The following is a 13712-nucleotide window of genomic DNA, read 5'->3' as shown; positions in this document are numbered from 1 at the left end:
TATACATAAACTTAGCTAGAGTTTTTTTTTTCAAATTTAATTGTTTTAAATGAATTAGAAAAGTTAAAGTGAAACGGTGTTGCTTTAATTCTTTCGTCCTACAAAAGAAAAAATATAATAATAACTTGAAATATGATTATAACTGAAATTTTCATATCAAATTGAAACTAAATATGAAGAATTAAGATAATTATCGTGTCTCCCTACAGAAAAATAAAAGGAAATATTGTATAATACACGACAGCCTGTATCTTGATAAGCAGTTATAAAATTAAAGTTTATTATTTATAATTGAATTTCTAATATTAATATAATATATAATTATTATAATGAAAGAAAACATGAAACTCTATAGCCTGCTTATTAATTCACTTTATACTACCGTAAAAATTGGAATGTTTTAACTTGAATATATTTTTAAAAATTAGATTTATCGACATATTTTATACATCTGTCTGATTTAATCTGTTATCAATTTAAGAATATGCAATAAAATTAAGTAAACGAATTTTTTCCAATAAGTGATTCATAATTGTTTATAATATTTGCTAATACCGATAACTTTCATAAATAAGTTTATATAATGAAATAAAAGTTAAAATAAAAATAAACTGTAAGTTTATAACATATTTAAACGGTTTGACTAACTTAAACGTTAGTCAAAACATCCCGGGACTAATGGGGATGGGAATTCAATGGGGTTGAGATATTTAATAATAATTATTTTTTTAAGAATATTTATTTTGTTTATATTATTATTTTTTCTTCTGGATAAAGTCTGCTGATAGAAAAACTGCTCACTTTTATTTCCCTTACAAACATTTAGGCTACAGTCAAGAGTATTAAAACTCTCTTCACGCACGACCATTTTCGTACAGCAATGAATTAATATAATTTACTTATACTCGACAAAATTACAATGCAAATTGTTGCATATGAAAATGAAATATTTTAATTGTAAGATATAATCAACAATTTAAAATATAAGTAATACCTAGTCACAGTTCCATAACTAGGCAGGTGCAACATCTACAATTATAAATATTTGTGGAACCTGAAATTGTGCATGCATCCTTACCTTTCATAAAAATTACTATATGTGCACATTGTTTTGTGAGAGTAATTTTCTGTNTAGTAAGGTAACATTCCAATAGACAATATGCAAAGCTTTTTTTTCAGTTTACAGCAGTATTTATTACACAAAATTTAAGTAAAGCTTAACATGCCGATCTTGCCCCGATCTCCCCTATATAAAAAGAAATTATAATAAAAGAAATATAACCAGTAAACTCGTCACTAAGTCTGGAGATTAGTGATTGCCGGATATCCGTATTCATATCCGTATCCGCGGATATCCGAGGTAAAAAAAGATCCGTATCCGTATCCGTTACTTTTTAGCGGATCTTTAACGGATCTTTTACCTTAATGAATTTCATTACTTATATGAAATTTTAAAGATAGGTAGCAATAAAATACTAACAACTTCAATTCAAATCACTTTTTATTTCTTAAAATCACGTATTTGGCACATTCATATTGCAAAAATTTTATCATGCAAAAATCATTTACTATTGTAAAATATTTCCATATTACACTGCCAAACTTTTTTGTCGACATTGTTTTTATTTTAACTTAACTCAACACTCCAAAAATACAAACGTAATCTATGCTATCCCGTTTCACACTAAACCAGTGTTTCTCAACCTCTAACGAATCGTCACCCCCTTCAACGTATTATCGCCCCCTTCAATAAAACCGTTACGTAGTATCGCCCCCTTCACTTCAAAATTCAGATTCCGAGAGCCAAGGCTAACGCCAATTCGTACTGCATTGAATAGACTAGTGGCTAGTATAATGTTATTTCTTTAATTATTGTACGATATAACGAATAAAATATCTAATTATTCTTAATATAATGTTTTACTATATCGCCCAGAAAATTGTTTTTCGCCCCCCCAAAATATAAATTGTTACTAATCGCCCCCTCAACATGGAAAAACGCCCACATGGGGGCGATATCACCACTGTTGAGAAACACTGCACTAAACTATAAACAAAAACACGCGCAGTGCAAGTCAAAATACGTCGCGTTACTAACGCAAAGCGTCAACTATCGGTCCAAGGTCACACGCAGTGGCGCCGACTAAGTACGAAAGTTAAGATCCGCATCCGTATCCGCGGATATACATTTTTAACGATACGGCACATAACTACTGGAGATACACACGACCCCTTTATCTCCTCACCCCGTCGATCTTTAACCTCCAAAATTTAATAGCAACAATCATCTTAATATACAAATCGCCCTGCAAAAGTTCAGAAATTTTCGATAAAAAGCACAAGAGTTATTAATCTTTCAAACAGGGTGAACAAAATCGTGTTCCTCCATACAAGCAAACAACCATACATACATTTAAAAAAACGATTTTTTTTTGTATTTTTCGACGTTTTAAGGTCCCTGAGTCTAAAAATGTAAAAATCTGGGGGGCGTCATTTTTTTGACCGATTGCCATACTCTTCCTCTGTTATAATAACAGCCGGGAAAGTAAAAAAGAAACAAACTTTTAATGGTCGTTTAATTAGTTAAATTTCATTCAATCAGCCAACCAATTTTCTCTAACATTATCATAATGTGATGTGATGAGTCAGAATGACGAAATTGCAAACTTCCCTTAAAATCAAAATACTAGTACTTGCTAATTTTCTATGCTGACGACAAAGTTTCGAAGTTGGTACAATAATACGTTAATTGATACAAATGATAACATAGTTAAACTGTTATCATTGTATGACTTTGAACTGTACTCTCTTATTATATATTTAATCCTTCATAATTTGTTCTTCAACTTTCTTATTTTGCAATTGATTGCTCTTATAAAATAACATTCTCTATAAATAATTATTGTTGGGAACAGTTACAAAAAGTATTTTTACTCTCTCTTTTCTTATTTTTACTTTTGTTTTTTTTTTTAATTATGAGCAGGATTTTAAGTGAAGTAATATTTACCTACATTTTTACAGCATTTTTGATTATAGGTAATATATAATAAACAAAAATAAACTTGATTATAGTACAGCTAAAAGTATATTTCTTACATAATAGTCGAATTCCACATAAAGTGTAAGCACAAAGATTGCACTAAGCAATGTCTCGCTTCTACTATGTCATAATTAAATGCAATTATACTGAAATTTAGGTAAACCGTAGTGGACTATTCGTTAATTTAGACGCAATGCACCCCGATCATGGCATTGACGTATCCAGAATTCTGAGAATATGGATGTTGCTCAAGATACAGTAGATTCGGAGAGACCAAGGCCTGCCATTGTTCGGAGAATGCCACTCATTTACCTTAGAATTACTTCAGTTACATAATATTAAATAATTGAAGTCATGAGATATGAATTATTATATTTATTTTTATTTTGAAGTAACAAATCTGATTGCTTTCATGTCAAGAGGTGCTACTATACCATAAGTACTCTCCCCGGATATACCTCTGCCATGGATTCTATGAAAGATAACGGCATAGTTTAAATTATGTAATTATAGAGTTTCTCGAGATCAGTACAAAACATTTTTGTCCAGCTAAAATATTCAAAGGAAAGCGGCTGAGCACCGTCAAGAAAATAAGTGGTGAAACGTGTAAAGCTTCTTTGCATGTCCTTGAGCTCTCAAGGCCACGCAGAGATGCAAAATTTGAGGATACAAAAGATAATATACTGTAACTTATATATCCTATCTATATATCAAATACTTCTGTTCGGCATTAATTTTATTTTGGAAAAAAAAAAAAACATTCTATGAGAAATAAATCGAAAAATAAGATTTAATTCCGCAATATCCTGCTTTGTCTAAACGTTCTTGAAAAAAATGATAATAGTCAATGTCAAAGCAGCAGGAACTTGCTTTCTTTCTTTTTTTTTCAAACTGAAACTTTATTTGACAAATTCTTTAAGTCAAACGATCTAAAACTTGCAGATAATACTACTTATATTGTGTAACTTGGCGGAACAAATTCTTTGTGAATTCTTTGCTATCAAAGAATCCTGTCAACAATACTTTTGCTTTTTATTTTTTGAAATCGAAAGTTTTTGTGTTTCGGAATCGCCGTTCAATGCATGGTCTGTTTATAAATCACATTGAAAGCTCTATGTTTCGTTACCCATTACGATAGCATCGAGTCAGAAATAATCATGATCAACCGACTAAATAAACTTCTGCTGCAAGTCCAAAAAGCTTTTGTTCATCAGTTAAACAGTACGGAACGAACCTAATTCAAATCTTTCATTCTACTAAATCTTCCGTTGAAACGTTACTGATTGTTCTTTATTGATGTTAAATTAAGTCTCCATCATCGTAAGAATTATTTGCACGCAATACGAACATTATACACAATACGAAAATATCTTCCAAAACTGATTTTTAAAATTAGAATCGTTGTTGATTGTTTATGGCAGTTTTTTTGCCATTAATATCTGAAAATCTCTTCAAAAATATGCAAAAATAACCTCCAAAGACCGTTCACTTCTTTTATCAGTTTATGGATTTCATTCGCGTATTTATGCAACTTGCAATAAAATTTGTTTGCGCTTTGCTCTATCATCAAAACAACCACAATGATTTCTACACTATAAAATTTCAAAGACCGAATTTCCACATATAGGCTTATATTACATGTTCTCTCAAATAACCAATAGTCTATCAGATACTAACGTACTGAAACAATTTAGTCGTTTTAAAAAAATGGTCATGTTTCATTTACTCATTATATTAATTTAAAGTAGAAATCCGGCCCAATGCGATTTACGAACGACAAACAATATGGGAATGAGTTTATAGAGGAAAACTATGTTTACGATGCTCTGAATTGAGTCCATTATAAGGATATTTTATGCACTTTTAATGGATCCAGTCTTAAAACTTCAAAATGTACTGCACGTTGTACAGTACAAGATACAATATCTCTTAACTTTCAGAAATATTTATTATTTTTATTCCTGAAGTAAACTAAGGGTATTAAAAATTTCCTGAAGAAATCTAAAAAATAAAATCTAAAAATAAGATTTCAATTAAACATATCTGAAATATATATAAAGTATTATTATTAAATCTTTTCGGGATTTTACGAATAAAATCTAGACTTTATTTTTTAGATTATTTCAGAATTAGCCTATATATACCGTACATATACACGCAACCTTTACGTTTGCGGAATTTTTATGCGGTTTTACTTTGTCAAGGTTTCTTCCCGGAAAATAATTTATTTATCTTTTATTATTTTCCGGAAGTCGCGCATATATTATCTACTTATCCAGACTCGTTATGAGAATCAAGTTTGCCTTCGCATATCATTTCACAGTTTACATTTGTAATATAGATAAGAAAAATGGATTTTATTTTTATTTTATGTTTTAAATTTAGTTTATCTTTACTTCTAAGTTATAAATAAAAGGGTACAAAGTTTAGTTAAAGCGTTGTTATTTTACTATTCTTAACTTTTTAAGCTTCATCTAGTCTATGAATAAAAACCTAACCAGAAAAAAAACGCACAAGAAAAATACCGAAAAATACGTACATAGAAAAATTCTCGCATTCACAGTACAGTATTACAGTATCAAGTAATAAAATCTAAATTATGTACAGTACAGTAGATGCTAGAGTTCAGCATGTACTATACATAATTATGAAGTGAAGTTCAAAGATGCAATATTCTTATTGATATAAACGAATTATATGTCTTTAAATGAAAACAATAAATTGAAAGTTCTGTGCGTCACTCTTTGTGTGGGATGTTGATTGTGGTCATTTTTTATCAGCTGTTTGGTGTAATTCATTTGTCTTTGTTCTCTGTGAATCTCCTCTTTCTTTCTATTATTAAATAACTGTTGTTTGTAGTAGCCCTTTGTAGTAGTTGTTTGTAGTATTCCTTTAGTAGCCCTTGGCCGTACTCCCTTGATTTTTACCACAATATATTTGTAAAAATTCAAGTAAACAAAAATCGAGCTAAAAAATCGACTTATTTAAATTATTTAGTCTTGTTAAAGTATATTAATAGTTTTAAATGTTATGTTATGGCTTTAACTTTTAATAACGAAATAAATAAATAATGTACTGTGTTAAGTATTTGAAGAATTTTAAACCCTATAGCTGTTTAAAAAGTGTGTATACTAGACAGTCTATACGTAATTTAACTTAAAATATTATATCTTTAAAAATTACTTAATACAGACATAAAAATATTGACATATTGTAAATTAAATAATTTAAAGTATTTAATTTAATACTTTTATTTAGAATTCAATCTTATATTAGAAAATCTCATCTATTTTCCCTCTGGAAAAACATAAATAAAAGTATTTTTTGAACTCTTGTAGTTAAAGATCTCGTTTGTAGTAGATCTGATTGAAGGTTTTCTTACCATAATTTCATAAAATCATGACATCCCGGGACTAATGGGGATGGGAATTCAATGGGGTTGAGATATTTAATAATAATTATTTTTTTAAGAATATTTATTTTGTTTATATTATTATTTTTTCTTCTGGATAAAGTCTGCTGATAGAAAAACTGCTCACTTTTATTTCCCTTACAAACATTTAGGCTACAGTCAAGAGTATTAAAACTCTCTTCACGCACGACCATTTTCGTACAGCAATGAATTAATATAATTTACTTATACTCGACAAAATTACAATGCAAATTGTTGCATATGAAAATGAAATATTTTAATTGTAAGATATATTTAATAATTTAAAATAGCAGCTGCAGCCAGGTGAATAAAAGTACTGAACATAGGGTTCGCGCCTTGCCAATGGGCTAGCCACGTGGAGTTTTCCGGGTTTCCTTCAAGTGTCTAACACTATATAGGGGTCAATTTCCCACAGAAAGTCCTCCCGAAAGTCACATACCCTTGCCACATGGTCCGTGTGTCGCGTTGTTTCATCCCATCAATCCAATCATAGAAGCAATAAATCTCTTTAAAGCAAAATTTTCGAACGGTATATAAAAAGACAATTATTTTATGAATAATGCAAAGGTTTTAAAACATTAAATCCAAAAAATTTCGTAAAAAGCATCAAATAAAATTTGGCTATGTTTAGAGAAAATAGAAAACATTTTCAAAGTCTACAATGTTTTATCTACGAATAATCATTTAACTGTGCACGTACAGTTATTTTGTTTAAATAAATTTAATAATGCTTGGATTTTAGGTTTTCTAGTCACTCTATATAATCAAATTATAAAAACTAAATTTCGTTGCATTTAATATTTAGTTGCAGATTATAAATTCGATATCATAAAATTGATTAATCATATTAAACTCTGCTATCTTTATTGCTGATATGCATATTTATTATCTCAAAAATATAATTAAAATGAAAAGGAAGATATTGTATATATTATATTTTATTAAACAAAAGTATTATAATTTTTCTCTTACAATTATTACATTTAGTGTGTATTTAGATAAATAAAATGCTGGCTGTCAGCCAAATAGCAGATTAGTTATGCTGATACAAAGAATTTCTCCTATATTCGATAATGATTTCTTTACTAAATTACTTCAATTAAGGGATTCATAATCCTTAATAAATGGCCTAGTTATATGATCAAACTGTTCATGGTCAGTATGGTGTAAACTATATAATTAATTTTCTCGCATATTTTGATCTAATTCGTAGCTCATTCCACGCTAAATATTTACAACAGTATAAATGGCGCTATTTGAAAATAAAATGAGAACAATTTATCATTTTATATTTTCTAAAATATACTACTAAATGCTTAAATGCAAATACTGTAATGTTTATTTTAAATGTATTTTCCAGCCATCAGGAGAGAGGATCAATGTCTACAGGGACTTCAGCACTCTCCATTGACAAAAATAAAAATTTATTTGTTCGAACTTCGAAACGTTATTTTTAAAAACATTTTTGATGTCAAACATCGTCAGTCCTGCAATACAATCGTTTTGCGCTTGTTAATAAAAGATATTTATAATTATTCAAATATATTTAACTTTTGTGTTAGCCCCCTTTAGATTTCTGGATCCTCCACGACAACTATCAATATATATCAGAAGGAATCGATATGAATGGATACCGTGTATTAGAAGCATTTAATTCCATTAGAATTATATGAATGCTTTCGTGTGATATCAATAATATATAAAATTTTTATGAGATAGAATAACCTAATAACAATAATCTAAATATATTATGTTGCAAACTATACCAGTTACCTACTGGTTTTACTTGTTGCTTTTAACATCACATAACATTTTTACACGTGATAAAAAATAGATGAATTTCTAAATGTTCCTACTAATATTGCAATATCAATAGCTGTTGAGTAACTATAACCATTTATTTGATATGTGGAAATGTGTAAAAACAGGCAAATTATATAAAAACAAATTTTGTATATACTTATACGAAATTTATTTTTATATAATTTAGATTCTCTTTATAGAATTTTTTCTAATATAATAAATCTTAAAAACAATTTTATAACACATTCTTTAAGAAATTTCATTACTTGTCTTACATCTTAAGTATACAAACATTCTACTAAGGATATTATTTCAGAATAATTAAGTTCCCTGTTATAAATTATTTTGTATTATATATTTAAAATTAGAAGAGTCATAGATTCATCTGAAAAAATACAAAATTCTCGATATATATATAGGCCTAAGTTATGCATAAAATTATTAACTCAAAATACGATCAGTAATATTTTTGATGAGATTTCAATAACTATAGTTTTTAATCTGTCAGTAATGTTGTAAGAATTATATAAAATTTTAATTTTATTTCTTACCGGCGATCATGGGAATCCTCAAAAAGTTTTCTGGGGGGCACAGCTTGGAGACAAATAATTACATCAATAAATTTTTCTTTTATTATTTAAATAAAATTTTATTATGATTTAAAAATAAAATTTAAAAAGTTTAATAATGATTTACTATACATAAACTTAGCTAGAGTTTTTTTTTCAAATTTAATTGTTTTAAATGAATTAGAAAAGTTAAAGTGAAACGGTGTTGCTTTAATTCTTTCGTCCTACAAAAGAAAAAATATAATAATAACTTGAAATATGATTATAACTGAAATTTTCATATCAAATTGAAACTAAATATGAAGAATTAAGATAATTATCGTGTCTCCCTACAGAAAAATAAAAGGAAATATTGTATAATACACGACAGCCTGTATCTTGATAAGCAGTTATAAAATTAAAGTTTATTATTTATAATTGAATTTCTAATATTAATATAATATATAATTATTATAATGAAAGAAAACATGAAACTCTATAGCCTGCTTATTAATTCACTTTATACTACCGTAAAAATTGGAATGTTTTAACTTGAATATATTTTTAAAAATTAGATTTATCGACATATTTTATACATCTGTCTGATTTAATCTGTTATCAATTTAAGAATATGCAATAAAATTAAGTAAACGAAATTTTTCCAATAAGTGATTCATAATTGTTTATAATATTTGCTAATACCGATAACTTTCATAAATAAGTTTATATAATGAAATAAAAGTTAAAATAAAAATAAACTGTAAGTTTATAACATATTTAAACGGTTTGACTAACTTAAACGTTAGTCAAAATAAAAGTTAAGTGGTTATTAAGAAATACATTATTTACTTTGTTAGTCGCTAGGATAGTTTTAGGCATTACAGTCGCCTATTAAGTATAATATATAATGTCATCTTCGAGTTATTAATTTCAGAAATGGAATTATTAAAATAATTTGTGTAATTTGTAAATAATAATACTGGCCTAGAGAATCACTTTATGAAAATTTATACAATGTTTTAAACTCCTCTTAAGTCATGCTATTGAATGTTAAAGAGAAAAAATAAGTTTAAAATAAATTGTTCTACCTGATTTTGGCCTTGAAAGCCATTTCCTTCTTATTGTGACCTCATTGGTTAAATCAAGAGCCGAGTTGCATTGTATAGGTAAGACTGGAATAAACTTTGCTCAGTTATTTATAGTGATTTCTTTCATCCATAGTTGATTGTTATAAAAATTATTTTCTAGAAAAGAGCCATTTTCATACTTGCAATAACATAAATTGATTTTGTAATAAATAAAAACGTTTTCGTATGAATAAGTTCATAAAGGATCTCTAATCATATACTATAGCTCTATACCACTTCTAGATAAAATAGACTTGATAGTGAAAAATTGCTTTCTGCAAATGTAAACGCCCTTCTTTCCAAGTTATTCAACCTATCAACCAACAATAAGAATGTTGCAACTCCTCTTTCACGGTGATGCTAACAATTTTTTTTTTATTTAAAAATTTTTGATAGTCGAGTTTTGTTCGTTTTTTTAAATCCAGTTTTTTTCTTCTGTAGACGTAAGGTTTGGAAAGAGCAGAAACTATCCAAGACAGGAAGTTGATTAAGCCACGATAATTAAATATGACCTTTGTACAACTAGCAGAACCACCCCAGCTCGACGAAGGTTTACGTTCGCTGAACCAGAACGTATCAACATAGTCTTTTGGAGATTTTCTAAACTACATACGTTTTCTTTAAAAAGGTTAAAGATCGTTAACTTAATTTTAACATAAAAACAAGTTTTTTTTTAAACTATACAGTCTCATAAATTGGTGATTAGTCATTTTCTACATGGGGATTCATAAAGGGACAGGTGATTTTTCACCTAAGAATAACACGTGTTCCTATGAAGTGGAACATTGCATCCGGTGAAGAGGATGAAAATGGGCTACTTTATGCATGACAAAGCGAGTGAATAACAGTTAAAAGATCGTAAAATTAACTTACGAGAATTGAAAACAAAGTGTAATTCTACATATGAACCGAAATAAACCCTTTGAACCGTAAGAATTTTTGCATCACACTCTGCATGAGAATTTTTAATTGTTTTCAATTGATACGAAGGCATTATCGTTCCTTGTTTATTATAAATCAACGGGTATATAATTAGATATCAGATATATAAATAAAAACCTAAATTTGTATCTGAATTTTTTAAATATCGCTTATTTATATTACATAATACTTTATACAGCACAGTTTACAGATATAGATGTAATAACAGAATATGTCGCGTCATTCTCACTTTAAGAATAATACCATCGCAAAATATAGAAAGGTCGTTCGTTATTGCCTGTACATCATGAAAGGACTTTGATAGTCAAAGATAGATCGTGATTCGTCGAAATGAAGTAAAACAAGTAATGCCTAAGGTGAATAGATCAATATTATGGTAGGTTGAGCCTTGGGGTAGAATAAGATGTACAGGTAGGGAAGAACGCGGAAGTACGAAAACACAATATTTCAATGATAAGCTATATTGGAGATGAAAAAATATTTACCATTTTCATTGGATTTCGTAACTAAATAAATTGAAAGAAAGTCAATACGTTAAAATAAATATAACAGATTAAACTTTTAAATAATCATTTCTATAACAAACTGCAGATTTGTTGACATAACTGCGATTTCTTGTTACTTCCATATAAAGTCCGGGTTTTTTCTATCGCAAATGAATATTTATTTTTCTTCTTTAGATACCGTGTTTGCCAAAAGCAGAAAAGGGAGAAGTCAAGAAGGCGTATAAAAGTCACAGACCTTATACAGGTTTGAAGACCACCTTAGCATCACGCTTCTCCTTCGACAACACGTTACGAAGGCGTGTTAAATATGGATAAAAGTTTATTAAGTATACATCGAATTTCTATATAATTATTTCCTAGATTTCGTTAAATAAATAAACACGTTTAGAATTTAATAGTATCTAATATATATTTTACTTACTTTTATTTATAATAATTTCCAGTATCATTTTATATTTTGATTCTTTTTATACCGTAAAATATAATACATATACGTGCGATAAAATTTAGTTTAGATTTTTAGATAAGATTCTTTTACTGGGAATAACGGAAAAGTCAGTAACCGAACTTCCCATCTAAATTTTTGGATAGATATTTCCTTACGTGACATAAACGTTCCCGTTTATTCTTCAAGCACAAAATTGTTAAATTTACCGGATGTTTTTTGTCACTTGTCAGGTAATCTCGTTTTATTTTTTTCCCGATTTAAAAAAAAAAAAAAATTGGACACAAGTCAAGCTTCACATTTCATTTCGTTTTTATTTATTTTTGTCCCACATATAAACCTTAAAATTATTTATGTTCTGTTTATATATTAGTATAAATTCTAACTATTCTATAAACTAAAATAAATAACTTTTATAATTTGTTTATAAAAATGAAACCATGGAAAATCTAATCATTGCCCATTAAAAGAAACTGAAAGGCACTTCGATAAAATCTTAAAAAGAAAATTATGTGGGAAAACTATGACCGTAAGTTGTAACACGCAACATTTACTCCTTTAAATATATTTAAGAATATTAGAAGGATATTAAGGAAATGCTTTCTCGCCATGTTTAACCTTGAATATAAATAACAAAATTTTCGCAATGTATGACACAAGATATAATTAATATTTTAAAAAAGTCTTCCTTTAACATTGACCAAGAATTAATCCAATTAAATAAACAAGGTTAACAACGTTGAATATTCGTAACATCTTTAAGTTAAGGATACCGGGAAGGAATTAACACGCCCTTAAAAATTTGCAAAGCGGAAATTCGAAATTTGAAAAAACAAAAAAACTAAATTTACAATTTAGGGATGTAAAACGGATAAATTATATAATACTCACCAATTGAACAAGTTTCAGAATTCCAGGTATAGTTTTAAAGTACCAGGGATTGAGATGCAAACCATCTAAAATTCCAGTCGATTCGGTTTTCGTTGTTACTGATATTCCAGCGTTGGTACGAGTCTCCGTTTTCTGTGTTGTTTGAACCGTGGTTTCGCCCGCCATGTTTCCTTCGTAAGGCTACGAATAAATCGTCAGTGTTATTGCATACCGCAGGTCGTCCTGCGTGGCTGAACCCCTCAAGTCACTAAACCGGTTCTTAGTCCAATAGCGTCGCTTCCTTCGTGTTATTGGTATAAACGTACTTCCGCGCTTGTAAACGCCAGCAAAAGTTCCGATTTATTTCTTCCGTCAAAACAATATTTCTGTTTTATTGGAATAAGCGTAAACTTTGTTTACTTCGTATTATCATTCAAAAGATAATTTATTACTTTAATGAAGCCAGTTCCCTTGTTTTATGCAATAAAATCGTCCAAGGTCATGTACGGTTTTAAACTTCACACCTATAATTTCTGGAAAGCGGAAAAATGTTTTTCCTGATCAGATTATNATATAATTTACTTATACTCGACAAAATTACAATGCAAATTGTTGCATATGAAAATGAAATATTTTAATTGTAAGATATATTTAATAATTTAAAATAGCAGCTGCAGCCAGGTGAATAAAAGTACTGAACATAGGGTTCGCGCCTTGCCAATGGGCTAGCCACGTGGAGTTTTCCGGGTTTCCTTCAAGTGTCTAACACTATATAGGGGTCAATTTCCCACAGAAAGTCCTCCCGAAAGTCACATACCCTTGCCACATGGTCCGTGTGTCGCGTTGTTTCATCCCATCAATCCAATCATAGAAGCAATAAATCTCTTTAAAGCAAAATTTTCGAACGGTATATAAAAAGACAATTATTTTATGAATAATGCAAAGGTTTTAAAACATTAAATCCAAAAAATTTCGTAAAAAGCATCAAATAAAATTTG

At 28.7% G+C, this 13712-nt stretch overlaps 1 protein-coding gene across 1 annotated transcript in view; it reads right to left on the bottom strand.

Annotated features, from left to right (window-relative positions):
• LOC111640676 (MARVEL domain-containing protein 1-like) overlaps positions 1–13166 on the bottom strand; it is a 30337-nt gene extending 17171 nt beyond the window's left edge. The window contains exon 1 of the mRNA XM_023386715.1: positions 12736–13166. Within this exon, the coding sequence (XP_023242483.1) occupies positions 12736–12900 (165 nt within the window). The 5' untranslated portion in view covers positions 12901–13166. The remainder of the gene's footprint in view (positions 1–12735) is intronic.
• Between the last annotated feature and the right edge of the window lie 546 nt (positions 13167–13712).

Source organism: Centruroides sculpturatus, unplaced genomic scaffold, assembly GCF_000671375.1.
Source record: "Centruroides sculpturatus isolate CEXI.00-Female unplaced genomic scaffold, Cexi_2.0 scaffold960, whole genome shotgun sequence".
Lineage (NCBI taxonomy): Eukaryota > Metazoa > Arthropoda > Arachnida > Scorpiones > Buthidae > Centruroides > Centruroides sculpturatus.
This window is presented reverse-complemented; position numbering and strand designations above follow the sequence as displayed.